Source organism: Capra hircus, chromosome 18 (genome assembly GCF_001704415.2).
Source record: "Capra hircus breed San Clemente chromosome 18, ASM170441v1, whole genome shotgun sequence".
Taxonomy (NCBI): Eukaryota; Metazoa; Chordata; class Mammalia; order Artiodactyla; family Bovidae; genus Capra; species Capra hircus.
In genome coordinates, this window is record NC_030825.1 from 53,638,408 (window position 1) to 53,662,389 (window position 23,982).

General features: G+C 53.3%; 1 protein-coding gene and 1 pseudogene across 2 annotated transcripts in view; both read left to right on the top strand.

Moving 5' to 3' along the window:
- The window catches only part of NECTIN2 (nectin cell adhesion molecule 2), a 32,988-nt gene continuing 9,286 nt past the window's right edge, over positions 281 to 23,982 (top strand). Inside the window, exons 1-5 of one of the 2 annotated variants that reach the window (XM_018062558.1) lie at positions 281 to 772; positions 14,406 to 14,801; positions 18,114 to 18,410; positions 19,591 to 19,708; positions 20,555 to 20,703. In XM_018062558.1, the coding sequence (XP_017918047.1) occupies positions 682 to 772; positions 14,406 to 14,801; positions 18,114 to 18,410; positions 19,591 to 19,708; positions 20,555 to 20,703 (1,051 nt within the window). In that variant the 5' untranslated portion in view covers positions 281 to 681. The remainder of the gene's footprint in view (positions 773 to 14,405; positions 14,802 to 18,113; positions 18,411 to 19,590; positions 19,709 to 20,554; positions 20,704 to 23,982) is intronic. The other variant, XM_018062557.1, reaches the window with a different exon arrangement.
- On the top strand, positions 3,368 to 12,000 carry LOC108638054 (annotated as a pseudogene).

Genomic DNA, 23,982 nt, shown 5'->3' on the forward strand with positions numbered 1-23,982 from the left:
CTATCCAATACTAAAGGGGGCGGGGCTGAGGCCTGAGCAAACTGAACTCCTGAGGGGCAGGGCCGACTACAGGGAGAACAAATGGGCAGGGCCATGCCTGAGGGCGGGACTTCGTGGAAGCGGAGACAGTTGGAAGCGCTGTACTTGCCCTATTAGATAGGGGGCGGGGCTCGAGGGCAATTTAGGTGTGTAAAGGGGCGTGGCTATAGCACTAAGGGGCGGGGTTTGCCTGGAGAGGGCAAAGAGAGAATTCTGGGGCATGGAGGCCGGCGATCAGAGTCCTGGGAGGCAGCGGGTGTAGAATCCTGGGAAGGGGAGGGAGAGGAATGCTGGGGGTGCGGGGCAAGCGTAGAATCCTGGGCAGAGACAGACATGGAATCCCAGGAGGGGGCGGGGTCTGACCTGCCTGAGGGGGCGTGGCCGAAGCCAGATCGGCTAGGCGAGGAGGGGAGAAAGGGGGTGGGTCCTGTGACGTCAGTTAGTTCGAAGCCAGAAAGAATCTAAGGGCCAGGGTCGCTGAGCCCGAGAACCGGACCTCGACAGCAGAGCCGAGAGCCGAGCGCCGCGGGAACCGGCCGGGAGCCGGAGCCACTCAGGCACCTACTCGTCTGCCCAGTCGATTGGCGCACGCAGAGTGGCCCTCAGGCCCCTGCCCGGGCCCAGTCCCTCCCCGGGCCCCCCATGGCCCGGGCCGCAGCCCTCCGGCCGTTGAGATTGTCGCCGCCGAAGCTGCCGCTACTGCCGTTGCTGCTGCTCCTGGTCCGGGAAACCGGTGAGAGAACGCAGACGCCTCCCCGCCGCGCGCGAAACCATCCTTTTCCCTACCCCCAGAAGGGTCGCGATGATAAGGCGAGACTACCCCCATCTCTCCTCTCAGAGTTGGGAGTCTGAGGCCCGGGGAGAATTGAGGGCAGGGAGCCAGATGTCTTCATAGGGGCGGGCGGGGAGCTCGGACTTTGGGCCCCTTACAGGGCCAAGAATGATAATTCGGACGACCTGGGGAAGGGCTTAAGGGCTCCAACCCCGGGCCCCAGGGTGCTGAAGGCTCTGACTCGTGGGCCCGGAAAACAAGGAACTCCTGGGCCCCAGAAGAAATAGGGGCTGAGGGCTCTATCTCGGGTCCCAAGGAGAATGAAGGCTAGGGGCTCCTTCTACCGGGGTCCTGGTAGAATTGGGGTTAGGAAGGGCTCGAACTTGTGGGTTCCAGATTGTGAGCAGGGTTCTCTGTCTGTCTCTAGGGTCCCAGACAGAACTGGGGGGAGAAGAGGCCAAAAGGCCCTGTCTCCTGGGCTCCAGGTTTAACTGTGGGCAATGGAATGTCCTGGAATTCAGATATAAATGTGGGCAGGAACTCTGTCTCTTAGGTTCTAGATATAATGAAGAGCCAGAGGCCCTGTCTGAAAGCTGGAGGCTCGGTTGGCCTGTGTCCCGCGTAGACTAAGGAGGCAGAGTCCCGCCATCTGGGACCTTTCCCGTTCCTTGTGAGCGATCGGCGGGGACATCCCTGGGGAAGTTTTCCTGGTTTCACTTTAGTCGAGCCGGGGCAGGGCGGGGGCGGGAGCTCTCCACTGTCTCCGTTCCGGATTCCCGGTTTCGGGGGACTTCTCTCCTCTCGTCGCGCCTTTGTCCTCAGAGCCGCAGCGGGAGGTGGACGTGAGGAGACGCCGCCCTAATCCGCTGTCTCTCCCTCTGCTGTGCCCACTTCCCCGCCCCCCTCCCCGACTCCTGTTTCCCCCACCTCCCCTGGGGGAGGGGTGCATCCCCAGGAGTGGGAGGGGCTGCGAGGAAACAGGTGAGGGAGGCTCTCGCCCTTCCCCTTTGCAGGTGACCCGGTTGTTTATTCCCAGCTAGAAACTCTTGATACTGGAGTTTCACAAACGTTTGCCAGAAAGTGCGAGGGAGCTCCTGGGAGCCCTAGATCTTTTTTCCCCCAGCCTGTCTCCGAATGGTCTCCCAGTTTGAACCCAGAGCGGGAGCACTGACTTTTTCTTCCGCCTGTTTCTCCCTCTGCGTCAGAAACAGTGAGATAAAATCAGAACCTGCCACCTCTGGCAGAATGCTCAGAATCCTCCCCACCTTGGGCCAGGCGTTGACTTCGTGATCTCGCAGAAGGCTCTCAATCGCCCTAAGGGACAGGTCCAGTTCCTGTTCCCATTCGACAGATGAGGAAACAGAGGCTTAGAAAGGACAAGCCACTTTCCCAGCATCCTCAGCCAGTTTGCAGACTTCAGAGTCTTTCTTGGCTCTGCCCTACCTGGTGGGCTCCAGAAAGTGCCTCTGAGTCTCCATTCCTTTCTTTGGAAAACTGAGATAACAGTTCCATCCCAGCAGGGACACTGGGGTGGGGGGGGGCAGGTTCAGAGACCCCACTGATCCCCGGAGGAAGCTCTTAGCACCTGAGGAGGAGAGCGTCCCCCTTCCCCACACTCCATCCTTGAGCCTTTGTGTCCTGCTCTCATCTCTGCCTCTTTCCTTCCCTCCTTCCCTTCCTCCTCTTTTCCGTCTCTCCCTCCCCTCCTTCCCTCACTTTCTCTCCCCCTCTTCCTCTCTCCATTTCTCACCCTCTCCCTGTCTGCTCCTCTGGCTCTCTAATCTCTCTCCAAGCTCTTTCTCTCCTCCTTTTTCACCCTCTCTCTCCCTCTCCTTTCCATCCATCTCTGTTTCCCTGCCCCTGGCTCCTCTAACTTCCCCCTCCTTGGCCTCCGAGGAATGAGGGTGCACCACCTGGGCTTCTTGCCGGGCCGGCCCCCCTCCCCAGTCCTCCCGGGCTTTCACTGCTCATCCATGTCAGCCAGGCAGCCCCACATAGCGGAGGGGGATGGGAGGAGAGGGGACTGCCGGCCTGCTGTCTCTTCTCATTAGGGAAGGAGAACTGGACAGGGGAGAAGTAGAGGTGGGTCTGCTCACATCCTGCGGGGCAAGAGGAATTCAGGGAGAGGCTGGAGATACACACATGGGGACAGAAGCCAATAGAGGGAGGGTGTCAAACAAATTTAGGGACGGTGTCAGAGACACACATAGAAATGGAACAGAGAGATGGGGGATGAAATCCAGCCACAGGGATGGGGGCAGAGAAGGGGGGGGGCAGGAGAAAGGGAGCTGGGAAGACATCTTGAGAAAGGCAGGAACAGCATAAAAAGACAGGTTTTGTGACAGTTGGGTGGGGGCCTAAAAGACCCCAGCCAGTCAGTGATGGTGATGCGATGACCCAGGGTGGTCAGGGCACAGGCCAACCTCAAGGCCTCAGCATGTGGGGGCCACGAGTGGTGGTAGACACGGGAGGGACAGGGAGTTGGGCAGGCTGGCTAGCTCCCCCGCCCCCACCAGGGACGCTGTTACATTTTTAATGTCCCAACGATGCTGAGAAATGGAGCAAGAGGAGGAGGAGGAGAAAAGCGGACCCAGCAAGACGGCCCAGCGGAGAGAAAGTATGTCAGGGGTGTGGAGAAACATGCAGAGATGGTGAGACCCAGGAGGCAGAGGGTCAGAGCCACGGAGAATCAGAGATCCTGAAAGACAGAGACCAGAAACCTGGAGAGATTAGAGACCCCAGGAATCGGTGCCGGGAGCTAGATCCCAGACACAAGGAGACCCCCAGACCCAGAAGATCCAGACCTCAGAGGTCGGAGTACAGAAGAAAGAGGATGTGCACAGATAGGGTCTCTTGGGCCTGGTGAAAATGACCTGAAATTGATTGTGGTCAAGGAGGCACAAATGTAGGAATTTACTAACAGTCATTGAACCAGACACTGCATGGGCGAATCATATGGTATGGGAACTGTATCTCAATAAAACTTTCAGAGAGAGACGGACGGACAGACATAGAGAGCAGAGACTAGGGACTCCTGGGAGACACAGAGGGGCAGACTGGGAACCCTGAGAACCGGAGCAGAGACACAAGAGGTCAGAGACAGGACCTGTGAGAGGAGGAACAGAGTCTCAGAGACAGCAGTGTTTTGGTGTAAACTTGTCCTGGGCAGAACGGTGGGCTGGGGTTCTGTCTGAGGGGTTCAGCCAGGAAGAACAGTCCTAGAGATTCACCCCCAGAAGCATCAAACTCCACAGGGGAGACCTTCAGTAGGGGTGGAGTCCCTGCAGAAAGGCAGAAAATCACAGACCAGGAAGGGGAATGATGACCATCCCCCTAGCTGAGTGATGACCACCATCAGAGAGGTGGGCTGGGGGAGGCAGGTGAAGAAGTGTAGACCCAGACAGACAGCCCGATATCTTGGCTGCTTCTGCTCAACAACACCCGCCGCCCCCCCAACCCACGCAACCAAACCGGCTCCTGGATGTCCGCTGTGGGGGTGGGCACCATGATTAATGCAATTAATTAATTAAGGAGGTAGCTAAGGCAGCAGCTGAGGCCAGCACTCCAAGCACGCTGGCCTTCAAGGGCCAGCTGGCGTCCGCCACACCCTGTGGTCAGAGGGCAGGTCATGATACCTTGTAGGTCTGGAGAGGGTGAGCCAAGCCGGGAGGAGCCAGCCAGGCAGGCAGGAACCCAGGAGTCCAGGCCCCCAGCCCCTTCCTCTCAGCCCTGATTTCCCCTCCCCAGATCTCAGGGTCTCAGGCTCTGGGTCTCTGTCCCCACCCGCCCAAAGGATTCCCCTGGGCTCACACAATGCCCTGGGCTGCCCTTGCCCTGCCACCACAGGAAGCCTGGCATGCCAGGCCGCAGGCAGGGGAAGTGTGTCTGGGGACCCAGGTGACACCCCATGAAGCTGTCACCAGCCTGGCTCGCTGAGGAAAGCTGAGGGCGGCTGGTGTTCCCACGGCCACACCCTCCCCCACTGTGCTGCTGACCATGTTCTGGCCAAGGCCAGGGCACAGGCTCCCGCCCAACAGTGTCCTGGACACTAGGGCCTGAACTCCAGGCCAACCTTCCTCCTGGCTTCATTTCTCCCGCCTCTGCCTGAAACGCAAAACATCTGGGCATCAGCCAATACACCTTGTTCCCCTCACCACCCACCCCTGCCCCACAGCTGGTCAGCCTCCGTGTCCCAACCATTCCAACTTCTGAATGTGTTTCCAATCCAATTCATCCTCCATCCCCATTGCCCTGGCCCCTGAAGCCTGGCCCCAGTCCATTCTGAGGGTTCTTTCTAAAGCACAAATCTAACCCTGTCCCTCCCCCTGCCTGTAACTCTCTATGGCTCCCTAGTGCCCCTAAGAAAAAGCCCAAACTCTGACTCAGCCTCAGCCTCTGTCATCTAATGCACTGTTGCTTCCCCATCTCCACCTCATTCATTCACTCAGCACATCTCTGGACATCTTACAGTGTGCCAGGTACTCTTCTAGGCTCTGGGAATACAGCAGGAACCAAGGCTCAGACGGCAGAGAATCTGCCTGCCAATGCAGGAGACCCGGGTTTGATCCCTGAGTCAGGAAGATCCCCTGGAGAAGGGAATGGCTACCCACTCCAGTATTCTTGCCCGGAGAATTCCATGGACAGAGGAGCCTGGCAGGCTACAGTCCATGGGATCACAAAGAGTCGGACATGACTGAAGGACTAACACTTTCAAGACAAAGATCCCTGCCCCCAGAACTAATGTTCTAGCGGGAAGGGAATTTCTGTTCTCATCATTAGGGTGGTCAGGGAACGCCCCAGAGCAAAGATCTGAAGGGAGTGAGGGAGGGGAAAGTATTCCAGGATGAGAGAACAGCAAGTGCAAAGGCCCTGAGATGGGACTTGCCTGGCATGTCTGAGAAATGGTGAGGAGGATGCCATGTCTGGAGCAGGGTGAGCCAAGGGGAGAGGGTGAGAGATGAGGTCAGAAAGAGGACGTGCACAGGTCACACAGGACCTTGTGGGCTGCTGTAAAGACTTGAGCTTTTTTTGTTTTCTGAGTGAGGAGAGAGCCATAGAAGGAGACCCTTCTCTGCATGTGGGAACTGCAGGGGGCACCTGCAGCCCTCCATGGCAAGGGAGGGGGTGTGTGTGGGATGACCTAGGGGAGAGATGCCGCTGGCTTAGACCAGGATACGGGTAATACAGGAGTCAGACCTGGTCCACTTGAAGATATATTTTAAAGAAGAAGCTGATGGGATTTCCTGATGGATTGCAGTGGGGGTTGAGAGAGAAAAAGTGGAGTCAGATATGACTCCCAAGCTTCCATCCTAAACCTTTTATTGAGGTGGAAAGACCTAAAAGATGGGCTGTTAACCATATGGGGGCTGAACCATGCTATTCATTCATTCAAAATGAGACGTTTAGAATGGGGATCGTGGAGCCTTGGAATTTCAGAACCTCCTTCATTTCACATGTATGGAGCATCTACCAGGAGCAGGTCTCTGGTGCAGGTCTTGAGGGTACCCCTGTGAATAAGACCAGGCAAAGATTTCCTGTCCTCCAGGAGCTCAGGAGGGTCATGAGAACCTGGTGTGTGAGATGAGATGGGTGCAGGGTGAGGGGATGCTGAGGGCCAGCTAGTCAGAAAGAGGAAGGGTGTATGGCCATCCAGGACAGTATTGGTGATAAAAGAAATTTCCTGAGAAGCTTGCCCCACAGGAAGCTAAAAGTGGGGTTTTTTATTTAATTAGTTAATTCATTTATTTCAGGCTTGCCAACCAGAGATTGAACCCCTGCCCTCGGCAGTGAAACCACAGAGTCCTAACCACTAAGCTGCCAAGAAATCCCCCCAAATTTTTTTTTTTTTTCCTTTTTTTTAATCTTCTGAAGCTACCAGGGCCACTCAAGTTGCAGGAGGACAGCCTCCCTCAGAAGAGAGGTGTGAACCCCAGGCCACGACAGTGAAAGCCCGGGTCCTAACTACTGGGCAACCAGGGAACTCCCCAGAAGACAGGCAACTGGCAGCCACAGGATTTCCTTAGGACAAGAAATCTGAGTCCCCAAAGGGACCCAGTGACCCAGAGTGAGGTGTAGGGCTCCATGGGCTGGAGCTTGGCTTCCCTTGGGAAGGGTCTCCTCCTCCAGGAAGCCCTCCTGCCCTTCCCCTCAGCTGGGTCAGGCCCCTGCTTTAGGTCCTCCCCCCCACCCCCAGCCCTGCCCCCCGACCCGACTGTCTGTGCAACCTCTCCCCTCTCCTGGAATGTCAACTCCTAGAGGACTTGTCCTGACACATCTGTGAAATGTACAGCCAGAACAGATCTTGATATTTATTCAACAGGTTTTTTTTTGTTGTTTTTTTCCCCAACAGTATTGATTGAGCACCTACTATAACCATGCCCTGGTGTGGGCTCTAGGGATACAGTAAGCAACAAGATAGACAAATTCCCGTCCTCAGGGACTGACTCTCTAGTACCTGGGGTCACCGTGTTGAGCAACTATTTGTTGCCCACTGGTTGGCATAGGTTGGAAAAGGATGGCTGGCAGGAAGGTTCTACCACTCAAGCCCTTGAAGTTCTCAATCTTTGCTTTAGTCAAGTTCTTCTCCAAGTGAAGAACCCTCAATGGTTCCCACTTACCTCAAGCAGAAAACTTAAACCCTCATCCCCACCCTACGTCTCTTCTGCGGCTCACACTGGCCTGGGTGTTTTTCCCTGACTGAGTTCCCATCCCTCCTCACCCAGCTCAAAAGGGTCAGAGGCTGTGGGAACTCTTATCCCATCCTCAGCGCCTTTGGGGGCCACGCAGGGTCCTGTCACCTTGAGGCAAGGGGGCGACCCTGCCTCAGCTCCACCCAACTGCTGCCCCCAGGGTCTCATATCCTGATTTTTGTCTGGATTTGACCTCCAGACCTTTCTGTGCTGCTAGGTCACTTCAGAAACTAGGCTACCTGAGCCAAAAGTAACTGAGGGAGCTGGACTTGGCCGGTAGCATGCGGCTGTCTGCCCCGCTTGACTCACCTGCTGCGCCTGCCCTCTGAGAAACCTACGGGAGAAAATCATGCCATGGCCTCGTCGCCAGGGACCCTCCAGGGTTGCTCAAACATTCCCATTTTACAGATGGAGGAGATCAGGCTCAAAACAAAGTCACCCGGGGACTCCCCTGGTGGCCCAGTGGCTGGGAGACTCCATGCTGCCAACGCACAGGGCCCCGGTCTGATCCCTGGTCAGGGAACTAGATCCCGCATGCCGCAGCTGGGTTGCCACGCCATAGCTAAAGATCCCGCATGGCACAGTGAAGATGGAAGATCCCACATGCTGAAACCAGGACCTGGTGCAGCCAAATAAATAACTATTAAAAAAAAAACCTCACCCATCTAAAAGGGCACAGAGCCAGCAGGAAGCCCCCAGCCATCTGCTCCAGGGTCCCACACATGACACTCTGCAGTGTGGTCCCTCCAGAGGGGAGGATGCCCATATCTCAAGGTGGCCCCCCCACCGGGTTTGAGTTGCAAGATACATGTAGGGATTCCACGAGGTGATGTGTGTGTCACATGGCTTTCACTGATGGCTTCTTTTGAGCAGGGCCTACAGTGGGTCCTGCCTGAAGGACTGCCTTCTTTTGGGGACCCTCTCACTAGGGTCACTGTTAATGTTCCCTGGATTCCTGTGGGAGGCCAGCCGCTGCACACATGCCTCCCCTCACATCTCGGTCTTGCCTCACACCTTGCCTCAGAGCTGGTGTCAAGGGCTACTTGTAATTATACGTAGCTGGTTATGTTTATTTACCAAGCACTGATCTTGCGCTTCCTGGGGCCCTGTGTGCTAAGCGCTCAACAAACATCCTTTAATCCTTAGACAGCAACTCCTAGGAGGTGGGCTCCATTATTACCCTCCCCTTTACTCTGATGCTGGGAGGGATTGGGGGCAGGAGGAGAAGGGGACGACAGAGGGTGAGATGGCTGGATGGCATCACTGACTCGATGGACGTGAGTTTGAGTGAACTCCAGGAGTTGGTGATGGACAGGGAGGCCTGGTGTGCTGCAGTTCATGGGGTCACAAAGAGTTGGACACAACTGAGCGACTGAACTGAACTGAACTGAACTTACAGCTGAGGAAACTGGGGCACAGAGAGGTTAAACGACTTGTCCAATGTCACATAGCCAGTACGTGGCAGAGCTAGGATTCGAAGGCACACAGTCTGTGCTCTCAGTCCCCATGATTTACTGCCTTGCACAGTAAAAAAAAAAAATCCACCTTAAAAAAATTATTAATGCATTCATGTGGCTGCGTTGGGTCATAGGGTTAGAGTCAGGGATGTGGCATGTGGGATCTAGTTCCCTGGGAAGGGATTGAACCTGGGCCCCTGCATTGAGAACATGAAGTCTTAGCCACTAGACCACCAGTGGAAGTTTCTGGAGAAACACTTATTTTTATGTTCATTTTTTTTAAAAGCCAGAAAACAAACGATGAGCTGAGAAATAAAAGACATATATTTAGACAAAAACTGGCATGGAAATATTCACAGTAGCTTTGTTCATAATCACCAAAAGGTGAATACAACTCAGTTGTCCATCAGCTGCTAAATGAATAAACAAAATGTGGTCAGTCTGTACAGTGGAATATTACTGAGCCGTAAAAAGGAACCAAGGCACTGATCCATGTTACTGCCTGAGTACACCTTGAAAACATTGCCGAGTGAAAGAAAGTAAACACAAAAGGCCACATATTTTATGATTTGATTTATGTGATATGCCCAGAAGAGACAAATCTCTAGACAAAAAATAGATTACTGATTGTTAGTGACTGGGGGATGGGAGGTGCAATTGACTGTATAATGGGTACATGGGTTTCTTTGGGGCATTATAACAATGTCCTAAACTTGATTATGGCAATGGATACACAACTCCTGTGAATATATGAAAAGCCACTGACTCGTACGTTTTTAATGGATAAATGGGAATTAATCTCACTAAGGCTGTTAATAGAAAAAAAAAAACAGGCTCAGAGGGTTGTAGGTTTTATAGAAACATGAGAGAAAAATGAAATACATACCCTTAAAATTTTTTTTAATTTCTTTTGGCGTAGATTTGAGTTTTTGTTACTTTTGGAAAATTGTTTTTTCCCTCCAAACATTTGACAACGAAAAGTTTCCAACATACACATGTAAGTTGGAAGAAAGGCCCAGCAGCCTCCCTCATCTCTGCCTCTAGACTTGACATTTCAGAGTACATTGCAGATATGATATTTCCACCTTTTATTTTCCCCTTCTTTTTTCTTCTTTCTGGCTGTGCTGGGCGGCTTGTGGAATCTTAGTTCCCTAACCAGGGGTTGAACCTGGGCCCTCAGACGTGAGAGAGCATAGTCTTAACCAGTGGATCGCCAGGAAATTCTCATGCACCCTTTATCGTCTAAGAAAAAGAAATACTACATGAAAGAGAGAACCAACAAGGACTCACTGCATAGCACAGAGAACTATACTCAATGTTTGTTAAACCTATAAGGAAAAGAATCTGAAGACAATTCTGAATGGCCGTGCTATACACCTGAAACTGACCCATCGTAAATCAGTTATAGGCCTTCCCCGGTGGTCCAGTGGTTAAGAATCCGCCTGCCAGGGAGAAAGCTTCGCTCCTTTTCGCCTGGCGGCAGCCATCAGAATGAATCGAAATGGGTGCGGACGAGTACATCCAGGAGCTTTGGCCAGGAGCTTTGGCGGAAGAAGCAGTCAGACGTGATTCGCTTCCTACCCCGGGTGCGCGGCTGGCGGCTGGCGGTACCACCCGCTCTTCCACGATGCACCGTGCCCCCCTCGCCGCATCTCCCCCACCCCCCCGCCGGATGAGGCGCGCAGGCTGGGATACAAGGCCAAGCAAGGTTATGTCATATATCGGATTCGTGTGCGCCACGGTGGCTACAAACGCCCATTTCCTAAGGGTGCCACTTTCAGCAAGCCTGTCTACCACGGTGTCAACCAGCTCAAGTTTGCTGGAAGCCTTCCGTCGGTTGCGGAGGAGCGCACTGGATGTCCCTGTGGGGCCCTGAGGGTCCTGAATTCCTACTGGGTTGGTGAAGATTCTACATACCAATTCTTTGAGGTTATCCTCATTGATCCATTCCATAAAGCTATCGGAAGAAACCCTGACCGCCAGTGGATCACTAAACCAGTCCGCAAGCACGGGGAGATGCGGTGCTGACCTCTGCAGGCAGAAAGAGCCGCAGGCCAGGCAAGGGCTACAAGTTCCACCACGCTATTGGTGGCCCTCGCTGTGCAGCTTGGAGAAGGCACAGTACTCTCCAACTCCACCGCTACCGCTAATATAAGTAATGTTAGTCAAGTTCTTACCTAATAAGCAATTTAGGACGTTCTTGTCTGCTTAAAAGTGTTTTTTAATTTGTTAAAACTAGTTGTCTGCAGATTGCTTCATTGAATGCATTGTCAAATTATAAAAGTTAGGGACTTCCGTAGTGGTCCAGTGATTAAGACCCTGTGCTGCTATGCGTTTGATCCCTCGTCGGTCTGGAACTAAGATCCCACATGCTAAGGCCTGGCACAGCCAAAGAAAAATTATGGAAGTTAGAGTGCGGTGATGCTTGAAGACTTTAAGTGACGGTGTAGCCCGTTTCTAATAAGGGGAATGCCTTTGTTTTTGCTTTCTTAGGGAGTTGATATGTCCATGTTTAAAATGCTGTTTGGGCAATAAGTGTAAAGTTCTATAAAAGAGGAGTGCAGAAATTTAACCCTGTGAATTTGTTGATGTATGTGATGAGACCTGCAGCTTTACTGGGGTGATGCAATGCTCTGCAGTTCTATGGAGTTTGGCAGCTACAACGTTTTAAGTTGGATATTCCTTGGAAATGTGAAGGGTGTCCTGATCCTTTCTCAAGATCATATGCAGAAAAATAAAGTTGACTAGGGTCTATGTTTTAGGCTTAATCTGATACTACATTTATGTAACTGCCGCTTCTGAAAGGCGAAAAGTAATGCCACCATTTTTAAGAGAATTGAATAGACCTGTTGCAAGAGGGTTCTCACAAATGAATCAAATCCTGGTTTACCAAAATTAAATTGCCTTGGCCTCCGTGGTACCACCGAAGTTCACATAAAGCTCCTGGTTCAGACTCTGGTAGCTGTAGAATACTGAACTTCATGCAAAATGGTTGTATTGACACTGGTGGTGATTAAAACTAATGGAAATTGAACATTAGATAAGTGAGAGGGAGTTATTAGCCCTGAGGTTTTAGGAGGATTTAGGATTGGGAGGTTGATGTTCATCAGATCCCTTTCAAATGTAGGACGATAGGAAAAACTTACCAAAAATTAAATGTTTTATCTGCAATATTAGTTTGTGACCATCATGAACCACCTTAGGGGTTAAAAGTATCATTGCTAAGTGTAATCAGTGTTCTCTAGGGTCAAGTCACTCCATTCTTAAAACGCTACTGAGAAGGACTTCCCTTGGGGGTCCAGTGGCTAAGACTCTGTGCTCCCAATGCAGTGGGCCCAAGTTCAGTCCCTGGTCAGGGAACTAGATGCCACATGCTGCAATGAAGATCAAAGATCCTGCATGCTGCAACTAAGACCTGGCAAAATAAATAAACAAATATATATATATATATATATATATTTATTTTTTTTTTAAAGGCTACTGAGAAAAGTCATGTAGTTGGTGTCACTACAAGTTCAATTGGCTTCTGACTTTGTGCTGTCTACAGTTGTCCCCATCCCTGCTCAAACCACCCTCAAGAGCCTCACAGTTCCAGACTTGCCAGGCCACCAGTTGTGGCTGGGCTCACCACCTCATTCTGCTCGTTGCATTGTGTCTTCCTGTAGATTAGACTTCTGTTTCCCAGGGTGTATTTGAGTGTAGAAAATACGGAAGACGAATTGCCCCAGTTCTTGGTTTGCTATCTTAATAGGGAGTTTAATTTTGAAATCTAATTACTGATTTTCTTGAACCAATTTTTCTTGTTGTTGTGTTTTTTTTCCCCAAGGGTCTTTTAAAAGGCCCACTTAAGTGATTTCCAGAAAACAGGCTTGCAAAACCTTTTGAGAGCCAAATTCCTTCCTACTCAAAAAATCTTAAACCATATTATTCTGTGTGTAGATGTTGTTCAACTATATAATAATGGAATAAATGTCTATTAAACTAAAAAAAAAAAAAAGAATCTGCCTGCCAATGTGGGGGACACAGGGTTCGATCCCTGCTCTGGGAAGATTCCACACGCTGCAGAGCAACTAAGCCCAAGCACCACAACTACTTAAGCACAGACAAAAATTAAATAAATAAATTTAAAGAAATAAATTAATCAACTATACTTCAATAAGATAGGGAATTCCCTGGCAGTCCAGTGGTTAGGACTCGGCACTCTCAATGCCAAGCCTGGGTTCTATCCCAGGTAGGGGAACTAAGACGCTAAAAGCTGTGCAGTGAAAAATGAAATAGGATATCTTTAAAGATTTTTGATTTAAGGAATACTTTGTGGTTATTCAGTTGCTAAGTCATGTCCCACTCTTTCCCACCCCGTGGACTATAGCACGCCAGGCGCCTCCGTCCTCCACTATCTCCCAGAATTTGGTCAAATTCATGTCCATTGAATCAGTGATGCTACCTAACCATCTCATCCTTTGCCGCCCCCTTCTCCTTTTGCTTTCAGTCTTGCCCAGCATCAGGGTCTTTCCCAGTGAGTCAGCTCTTCACATCAGGTAGCCAAAAAGTATTGGAGCTTCAGCTTCAGCATCAGTCCTTCCAATGAATATGCAGACTTGATTTTCTTTTTAAGATTGACTGGTTTGATCTCCTTGCTGTCCGAAGGACTCTCAAGGGTATTTTCGAGGACCACAATTCAAAAGCATCAATTCTTTGGCACTCAGCTTTCTTTACGCTCCAACTCTCACATCCATACATGACTACTGGAAAAACCATAGCTTTGACTCTCTACAGATCTTTACTGGCAAAGTGATGTCTCTGAAGATTAATATGCTATCTAGGTTTGTCATATCTTTCTTTCCAAGGAGCAAGCGTCTTTTAATTTCGTGGCTACATGAATACTGCTGCTGCTAAGTCGCTTTAGTCGTGTTCGACTCTGTGCGACCTCATAGACGGCAGCCCACCAGGCTCCCCCGTTCCTGGGATTCTCCAGGCAAGAACACTGGAGTGGGTTGCCATTTCCTTCTCCAATGCATGAAAGTGAAAAGTGAAAGGGAAATGGCTCAGTCCTGTCTGACTCTTAGTGACCCCATGGACTGCAGACTATCAGGCTCCTCCATCCATGGGATTTTCCAGGCAAGAGTACTGGAGTGGGGTGCCATTGCCTTCTCCGACATGAATACTACATAATCTCAATTTATTCATCCCACCTAAGACAATGAGCAGTAATTCCATAATCCTATGACAGCTAGCCCAGAACCCAAATGGCCCTAGTTTTCCTCAAACTGTCTTATCTGGCTGGCCTTTTGGGAACTGGGACAGGGTGAAGATGCCTGCATTACCCTGAGGTCTGCATTTCCGTGGTGGGGTGGGGGTGGCGGGGGGGCCTCCCATGATGGCTCTGTCTGGCCCAGGGATTTCTAGGCCCTTCCCCGACCCGTCTCTCTCTCTCTCCTCTCTCCCCAGGAGCCCAGGATGTGCGAGTTCAGGTCGCTGCTGAGGTTCGGGGCAACTTGGGGGACACGGTAGAGCTCCCGTGCCACCTGCTGCCTTCAGCGCCTGAAATCCGAGTGTCCCAGGTGACGTGGCTGCGCCTGGACGAGCCCGAAGGCAAACAGAACGTGGCCATCTTCCACCCCCTGTATGGTCGCAGCTTCCCCAGCCCGAAGCCCGGCAAGGAGCGGCTGTCCTTCGTCAATACCGTGCTGAGCGCAGGGGCCGGGCAAGGGACGGAGCTGGAGGTGCGGGACGCCACGCTGTCCCTGCGGGGGCTGACGGTGGAGGACGAGGGCAACTACACTTGCGAGTTTGCCACCTTCCCCAAGGGCACCAGTCGGGGAGTCACCTGGCTCAGAGTCTTAGGTGAGCAGCGTAGGGGGGGCGGGGGCTGCGGCGAAGTGAGAGGGGGAGGGGTGCAACGCGCAAGCACCCCCCACGGGCATGTTTCTGGGCTTTAGCTGGGAAATCGACCTACCTTGTCTGCGGTCATCCATCAGCCGGCCGTGATTCATTAAGCACCTGCTATTTGCCCCCGGTAGCTTTGCAGGGAGGAGATACAGCCGGCAAGAAGCACTCAGAAGGTTGAGCCCGTACTCTGTGGCAAACACTGTGCCACTCTCTAGGGATGAAGCCGTAAGGAGAACAGAAGTCCCCGTTGTCCTGGAGCTTAGACTCCAATTAAGGGAGTAGATAATATAAATAACAAGAAAAAGAGTGAGCTGGGCAGTTGTAGGCACTTTTGGAGGAGAATAGGTTACCATTTTAGTAAGGGCGGTCTGGTGCTATTTGAACCCAAACTAGGAGGGTTTGAGGGAGTCCTGCAGGTCCACGGAGGAGAGTTTCAGGCAGCAGGAACAGCGAGTGCAAAGGCTCTGGGGCAGGGCACACCTGGAAGGTCTGAGGAAAAGCCAGGAAGTCAGTATGGCTGGAGATGAGTGAATAGGGGGCCAGGGAGAGGCAAGCTCAAGGCAGTGATGGGGGAGCACAGATCACAGATGACCTCACGGACCATGAGAAGATGTTGGCTTTTGCCTTGAGAGAACAACAGCTACAGGAGATCCTGAGTAGGGGAGGAAGTGTCGACTTGGGTTTTCACAGGCTATGTGGGCAGTGAGGATGGAGGCTCAGAAAGGCGGCGAGGGCATAAGTCCAGGAGACAGGTGATGGCAGTTAGACCAAAGGGGAGGCAGTGGAGGTAGCCAGATGTCATTGTCTTATGGAAATATTTTAGAGGTCAAGCCAGAGAATAATCAAATTAGCAAACAAAAGGAGCACCAGGATGTTGTAATACTCAGAGTAAGGCCCCAGTGGACTCACGTAGAGAGAATGGTCAGTGAAAGCCTCTTAGTCAAATCCCGGCGTGTAAGCAGGAGGCACCCTCAGGGAGAAGAATGAAGGCCCAGCAGAGGGAACGGGACAGTCTAGGCAAAGGCTGGGATAAGAGAAACAGACTGGCACATTCTAGGAACAGACAGGAGGCTAGTGGCAAGGGCTTGAGTGAGCCTCAACGAGGCAAGGAACCAACAGGGCCAGGTTACACGAACCTTATAGACAAGAGGCCAGGTGGCTGGAATTCATCTGTTGTTTGCTTTTTTTTTTTTTTCCCGTGCTGAGCAGCTTGGAGAATCTCAGTTTCCCAACCAGGGATTGAACCCACACCCTTGGCGGTGAAAGCATGGAGTTCTAATCACTGGTGGACCACCAGAGAATTCCCTTCATCTGAAATGTTATTTGGAGCCATAAGATGGTTTCAAATCATAAGAACACCCTGACCAGGGTCTTGAAATTCTTTTTTTTAAAAAAGGAGGGGTCACTGGCAGGACGTCCCTGGCGCTCTAGTGGTTAAGAATCCACCTGCCAGTGCAGGGGACATGAGTTCAATCCCTGGTCCTGGAAGATCCCACATGCTGTGGAGCAACCTAGCCCATGTACCCCAACTACTGAGCCCATGCTCTACGATAAGAGAAGCCACCACCACGAGAGGCCTGTGCACTGCAACCAGGCGTGGTCCCCACTCAACGCAGTTAGAGAGAACCCGCCTGCAGCAACAAAGACCCAGAGCAGCCAAAGATAAATAAAAGGAAAAAGAAAAAGATCAACTGGCTGCCAGGGTCAGGGAGGGGTGGTGGGCATGGGGCATCAGAAGAGTAGACAAAGGCAGAAGGAAGCAAGGAGACAGGTGAGAGGAGGCATTGGTTTGGAAGAGGGAAGAAGCAGGGAGGAGTAGGGAAAGGAGTGGAATAAACAGAGAAGTGAAATAGTCACCCTTCTGGGAGGTAGTGGGTGCTTGTCCGTGAACCAAGGGATGAGGAGGAGGAGGAAGAACTCCCAGCCTTCCGGCTCCAACAGGAAGTGACCAGCATGACCACTTAGCGAAATGTGAAAGAGTCAGGGAAGGCATCTTTTCAAAGGATGCTATTTCTTGCTAAATCTTGGCGATCCCCTGGGGTCCCGCCTTCCTCCAGCAACTCCAAAGAAGCCACATCACTCTGGATACGTTCCCCCCACCCGCTCTGAGCTCCAGAGAGTTGGAGAAGTGTACCCTGTAATGTCCCTCAGTACACACTTCCCTTCCCAAGGAATCCTGAGACCACAGTTGTTTCACACAGTAAACCACTCTCCTCCCCATCTTTCTCAAAGGCCTCTGTTTGTCTGCCATCATTTGTTCTATTAAGTAGAGATCACTTACTACCAGGCACCAGGTGCCTATCAAAGCACAGAGCAGAATAGTGAAACCGCTACTTTCTTGGGGAGTCCAACTTCAGGGAAGTTTCTATGAGAAAGTGAGTCTGGCATCTGGAAAAGGAGGAGGAGCAAGACAAGAAGAGAAGATGCCAGAACATTCCAGGCAGTGCAAGTCACTAAAGACCCCGCAGTGGGCAGGAGCAGGGACCAGGGACAGGTAGTGATGCAGGTCAGAACCTGAGGGGACTGTCTGGTTGTGAGCACACATCAGTAACTGTGGTTGGCATTACTATTCCTCATGGAGGTTTTACCCCGCCTAATATTTTTCCATGTCTCCCAGGAGGATGGGTGAAAAGGGCAAAAAATGTCCGGCTTTGGGAATCTCCATTGCCTTTATCTCACTTCTGGGCCGAAATCTAGTGGTGATGACAGGAGAAGAAGTGGAAGTTCTTTTCAGCTGGACCTTTGAACTGCGTTGTTCTGCTTTGGCTCTTCGCTTAAACCACAGCTTCATCCAGGCTTGTGGATACCGTCTGCTTTACTAGCAGAGCAGACCAGAAAATGCATTGTACTGTAACGGCTAACACTTAGATAGCACAGTGAGTGTCAAGCACTGTCCAAAGCGCCTTATATGTCAATTTATTTCATCTCTGTGGTGGGTCCTATTACTATCCCCACTTTACAAAAGAGGAACCTGACGTAGAGGGTTGAAAATGACTTGTCTAAAGCCATGCGGCCGCAGAGCCCCAAAACTGGGAAGTGAAGCCCTGCAGTTGGGTCTTGGGCCTCCCAGATGACTCAGCTGTAAAGAATCCGCCTGCCAATGCAGGAGATATGGGTTTGATCCCAGGGTCTGGAAGATCCCCCGGAGAAGGAAATGGCAATCCATTCCACTCCAGTTGGGACTTAACTGCTCAGCTCCACTGCTGAGGGTGTTTGTTGACTGACTCTAGGTGCGGAGTGACCCACCCCCTCTGTCCCTCTCCCCAGCCCAGCCCCAGAACCATGCCGAGAAACAGGAGGTCACATTCAATCTGGATCCTGTACCCGTGGCCCGCTGTGTCTCTGCGGGCGGCCGACCACCTGCCCGGGTCTCCTGGCTCTCACCCTTGGATGGGGAGGCCAAAGAGACCCAGGGATCGGGGCCCCTGCCTGGCACAGTCACCGTCACTAGTCGCTACACTGTGACACCCTTGAGCGAAGCAGACGGAGTCAAGGTCATCTGCAAAGTGGAACATGAGAGCTTCCAGGAGCCCAAACTGCTGCCAGTGATTCTCTCCGTGCGCTGTGAGTACATCAGGCTGTGACCGCTCCTCCGCCCCAAAACACTGGCTCCTCTGGGGCACCGTCTCCGCGATCCCGGGGTGTGGTCTACACTGGCACTCTGGATCAACTTCTGCACTGCCTTCCTGCCCGTCATCTACACTAGCTTCACTAGGCTCTCAACTTATTGCCGCAGTCAATGGTACATCAGAATGGGCTTGCAAGGGTCCGTTTTGTACATTTCTCCCCAGTTCCACGTCCATTAAGTGTTACTGGTTGCTTGAATCAACTGTGGGGAGTATTTATACCAAGAGAATTGACAAACACCACAAACTAGGGCTATCCCTTTTTTTTGTAACCAGCCTACAGGTGCCCCCAGCAATCTCTTCTGGCTCCCATGGACCCCGGCTGACACTGCTCCTTCACTGTTCTATATCAGCTCCTTTGTCTCCTCGGCCCAGCCCCGTACTGCTTATGCACACCTCCCCATTCATACTGTCTGAGTTGGCTCCCTGGGCACTGTCTATACTGACTCGCCTGGGGTCTCTGCACCGACTTCTGCCCCGAATGTGACCACACTGGCCCCTGTGGACCCTGTCGACATACTGTGCTGTTGTCAATGCTGTTAGTGGCGATGGTGGTGGTGGTTTTGCGGGATCTTAGTTCCCCGACCACGGACTGAACCCAGAGCGATGCCAGTGAAATCACCAAGTCCTAACCACTGGACCCTGTGAATACCGACCCCTTCCCATATGTACTGAGCTCACTCTTCCCCAAACTGCTTACCCTGACACCCCCCACCCCGATATTCCCCAGAGAGGCTCTCCTGGCATTCTCCCCACAGACTCTGCCAAATAGTTACCTTAGCAGCTTTTCCAACCGCATACCCCAACTCAGCATTTTCTATACTAGCTCCCCAGACAATGCCTTCAGTTAAACTAATTCCCTAATCTGCTCTGGGCATGTCAGAAATGACACACATTATCTCTAGTGGCTGGCTCGGGCGCTGCCTGCACTGAACAAAACAATAACTTCCTCAGAATGACCCTCAGTGAAGTCCCTGGGCGGTCTCTGAGCAGGCACTGTCCCTGGGTCCACGTCCTGCCAGCCCACCCTGTTCTTTAGGATTCTTATCTGTCTACTCACTTGTCACCCCTTCTGGGATTCCCCTGGTCACTGAGCCAGTCCCCCCTATTTCCTGCAGACCCCCCCCAGGTCTCCATATCTGGCTATGACGACAACTGGTACATCGGCCGTAGTGAGGCCACCCTGAACTGTAACGTCCGCAGCAAACCAGAGCCCACGGGCTACGACTGGAGCACGTGAGTCCTGTTTGGAGCCAGACTCCTGGGGCTGGGGGAGGAGGGGCTGGGGACATGGACTCCTGGGTCTGAGGGAGGAGGGGCTGGGGCGCTGGACTCCTGGGGCTGGGGGAGGAGGGGCTGGGGGCTGGATCCTGGGTCTGGGGGAGGAGGGGCTGGGGGCTGGATCCTAGGTCTGGGGGAGGAGGGGCTAGGGGCTGGATCCTGGGTCTGGGGGAGGAGGGGCTGGGGGCTGGACTTCTGGGTCTGGGGGAGGAGGGGCTGGGGGCTGGATCCTAGGTCTGGGGGAGGAGGGGCTGGGGGCTGGATCCTGGGTCTGGGGAGGTGGGGCTGGGAGCCTGGACTCCTGGGTCTGAGGGAGGAGGGGCTGGGGGGCTGGACTCCTGGGGCTGGGGTGGGGGGAAGGGCTGGGGGGCTGGACTCCTGAGGCTTGGGGAGGAGGGGCTGGGGGATTGGACTCCTGGGTCAGGGGGAGGAGGGGATAGGGGTCTGGACTCCTGGGTCTGGAGGAGGATGGGCTGGGGGGCTGGACTCCTGGGGCTGAGGGAGGAGGGGCTGGGAGCCTGGACCCCTGGGTCTGGGGGAGGAGGGGATGGGGGGCTGGACTCTTGGGTCTGAGGAAGGAGGGGCTGGGGGCTCAGACTCCTGTGTCATGAGAAAGGAACACCCGAGGCCTGAGGCCTGCAACCATAAGTCCCCCAGGAGGAGGGAGCTGGCAGTTTGGGGTGTCAAGGAGTAAGTTTCAAGGCTGTGGAGCTTGGCTCTTGAGGGTTGTGTCATCAGGGACCAGATCTGGGGCCCCCGTGGACCATGCTGTCCCTCTCATGTGACCCCCACACCCTCTAGGACTTCCGGTGTCTTCCCAGCCTCAGCAGTGGCCCAGGGCCCCAAGCTGATCGTCCACTCAGTGGACCGGCTCTTCAACACCACTTTCATCTGCACCGTCACCAACGCCGTGGGCACCGGCCGAGCCGAGCAGGTGGTCCTCGTTCGAGGTGAGTGGGTCTTGGGGTGGTGTGAGGACAGGGCCTGCTCCCCGAGTGTTCCTCCCGCTGGGCTCTGGGGCTGCGTGGGGGTCTGTGCCGCCGACCTGGGGTGGGCTGCACCCACCTCACCGATGTGGGGCATGGCTTTTATCCCCCGCCCCAGGTGGAGTCTGGATTGGGGTGACTGGGTAGGTGCTGGCAGGAGTTAGGAACTTGAGGCCTGAGAAGGGTCGTTAGGAAGAGATCCAGGGCAACTGGCCCAGCCTCCAGCCAACGAGACACACCCACGGGAATCAGACAGCTCAGTCACGGGAGGGCAGCTGGACGGACACTCAGAGACAATAGGCTTTTTACAGGGAGGGCTGGCCGGTACCAGCCGGAAGCCAGTTTGCGTGTGTGTGTTGAGATGTTTGTGTTCCTGGAGGTGGTATTTTGGGTTTGTTTTCGTTTTTGTTCTTTTGTTGGCCTGCTGCTCAGCTGACGGGATCTTAGTTCCCCGACCAGGGACCAAAACCCGGCCCATGGCAGTGAAAGCGTGGGGTGCTAGCCAGTGGAGCGCCAGGCAACTCCCTGGAGGTGGTATTTTGGAAACAGTGGCTGGTGTGTCTGGCAGTCAGAAGTGCTCTGAGTCTCCCTGACGGGACCCAAGATACACAGCTGGAGAGGGAAAAAGTGAAAGGAAATGAAGCCCAGGTGCGGGCTGATGGAAATGGGGTTAAAATCACAACTGTAGACTGTGATGCTTACAGGGAGCCAGGGGGCCTTGGTGTGCCCCCCCATCTCAGAAATACAACCAAAGACAAACTCAGAGTCACCCGTGTGAAGACAGACAGACACACACACTGGAGACGGGTGGAAGCAGGCCCCTCGCTGCGACAATCACAACACACACACGCACACACACACACACACACACGTCTAGAAAGACACCCACATGAAAACGGATCCTCAACCCACACCCCCCCAAAAAAATGAAAACGGATCCCTCTTGAGGAATTCCAACACGTGCCAGGGAGATGTGACGTAGCCGCTAAGAAACACTGTCACAAACCACACGCCCAGAGAGACCACTGGCCCACCCTCAGCACATCTCACACACTCAGGTCCACAAACACACACACCTGGAGGGATACACCGCCACACAGACACGCAGCAAGCCCACACGGGGAAACGCCATCACCCCGATGCTGAGAGGGAGACTTGAAGACATTCTCAAGGGCACGCCCTCGGAAACTCCAGAAATGCCGCTGTGGAGCTTCTGTCAACAAATCATCCTCTGACAAATTATTTGCTGAGGTTTCCTCTTGGCCAGCCATTCTCCTTGATGTTGGGAATACAGCGATGACCCAGTCAGAGTCCTGCCCTCCAAGGCACACCCAGAGGAGGGTCAGCTCCACCCACCCAGCAAGGTGCCCAACTGGAAATACACCCCCTGAACTGTACCCCAGATACACACCCACCCGAGAAACCAGTCTCTCTGCCCACACTGGGCCCGTGGGGCTGGAGCCTGCGGGACCCAGACAATGTCACGCTGAAAGGCCATGGGAGAAACACACAGCCACAAAAGCAGGGACGCTGCCCCCGAAACAGCCAGAAACCCCAGGAACGCCCACCACTGGCAACCCCCGAGGTGAACACACCACCATCAGAGTTCAGCCTTGGACAGGCAGTGAAGCACATGTACCTGGGTGAGTGGGGTGCGCACAAAATCACACACCCGTGGAAACACCCCCCACCCCCGCAAAGGCAACCGCAGACCCACAGGCAGTCAAAACCACCATTGCAAAGTCACACACCTACAGATGGACTCCAGCAGATGGGGGTACTCTCTGAGCACTCTAGAAATTCAGTCAAAGGTAGTGATGTGTCAACAGAGGGCCTTGCCTGGAGAGGAGATTCACTCACAGCTCCTGGCAAAGTCACCTCAGAGGGTTTCTCAGAGACGCCTCCCGTTCCTCACGTGCACACAGACCCACACAGTCCATCACACTCCATTTGGGGCTCACGCCAGAGAAAACCAGTGCGCAGGCCACACCGCAGGCTAGACGTTGCTTCAGAAACTTCTGACCCTAAGACAGGAGCACGCTCAGCCAGCACCTCCAAAATACTGCCTTCAGCAACGCGGACACACGTCCCGACACGCGCGAAGACTGGCCTCCAGACTTCACCGAACAGTCTTTCCCGCCTTCAGGAGTAGACATATATCCCTGCCAGAAGTTTCACAGAGTATTGTTGGCCCTTTACCCTTGAGGTGGACTTTTTCTCTTCTGTTTTACTGTTTGCACTGGTTTGACAGCCCGCTAGGTCATGACCGCCACCCCACCCCACTCCAGTAAACGTGGGGAGGGGAGGGTCAGGTGTGAGCAGGTCCCTCCCTGGTCTCTCCCAGTCAGGCCCTGCATGCCAGGGTGGGGGAAGGCAAGTATGTGATAAGATGCTGGTTGCATCTGTGGGCCCCAGACGCCCTCTCCCTCATCCTCACTCTTCCCCGGATTAGCGCTCCCCCGCTTCCTTCTGTACCCACCCCCGCCCTCCCCTCCCACCAGCTCAGTCTCCTCAGGGAGAAGAAACCCCCGGGAATGTGGGCTTAAGGGGTGTCATTTTCCACCGTGGGGATGGGGGGGTGCTCAATCTCCTCAGTCCCCTTCTCTCAAGTGCTCAGAGCTTTGGGAACCAACAGCCTCAGGCTCAAACCCATCTCTGCTTCTTTCTGGCTGGATCAGCCACAAGATTCTGTGACCCTGACCTCAGAGTTTCTGAGAGGGAGTGCCAAATTCAGATGCCTACAAGGTCCTGGCGAGTGACAGGGTGGCCAGCTGTGGGACTCTGTTCCCGGAGTCCGCAGCCTCACTCAGCCACAGCCCATCACCAGGTGGAGGAGACGAGGGTGTGATGGTGCCAGATCTGATTTTTTTTTTTTTTTTTTTTTTTTGCCGTAAAAGAAATGTGGAATTTTCAGTGAAATGACTAGTGCTTTAAATGTTGGGTAGCGAGCTGTTGTTTCATGTGTGCACGTGTGTATGTGTGTGTTGGTTTTTGCTTTTGTCTCCGCGTGGCTCGGCAGGTGGGCTCTCAGTTCCCCGACCAGGGATTGAACCTATGCCCCTATAGCAGGGCTTCCCAGGTGGCTCAGTGGTAAAGAATCCGCCTGCCAGCGCAGGAGACGCAGGAGACTCGGATTCTACCCCTGAGTCAGGAAGATCCCCTGGAGGAGGAAATGGCGGCCCACTCCAGTATTCTTGCCCAGAGAATCCCACGGACAGAGGAGCCTGGCGGGCTGCAGTCCAT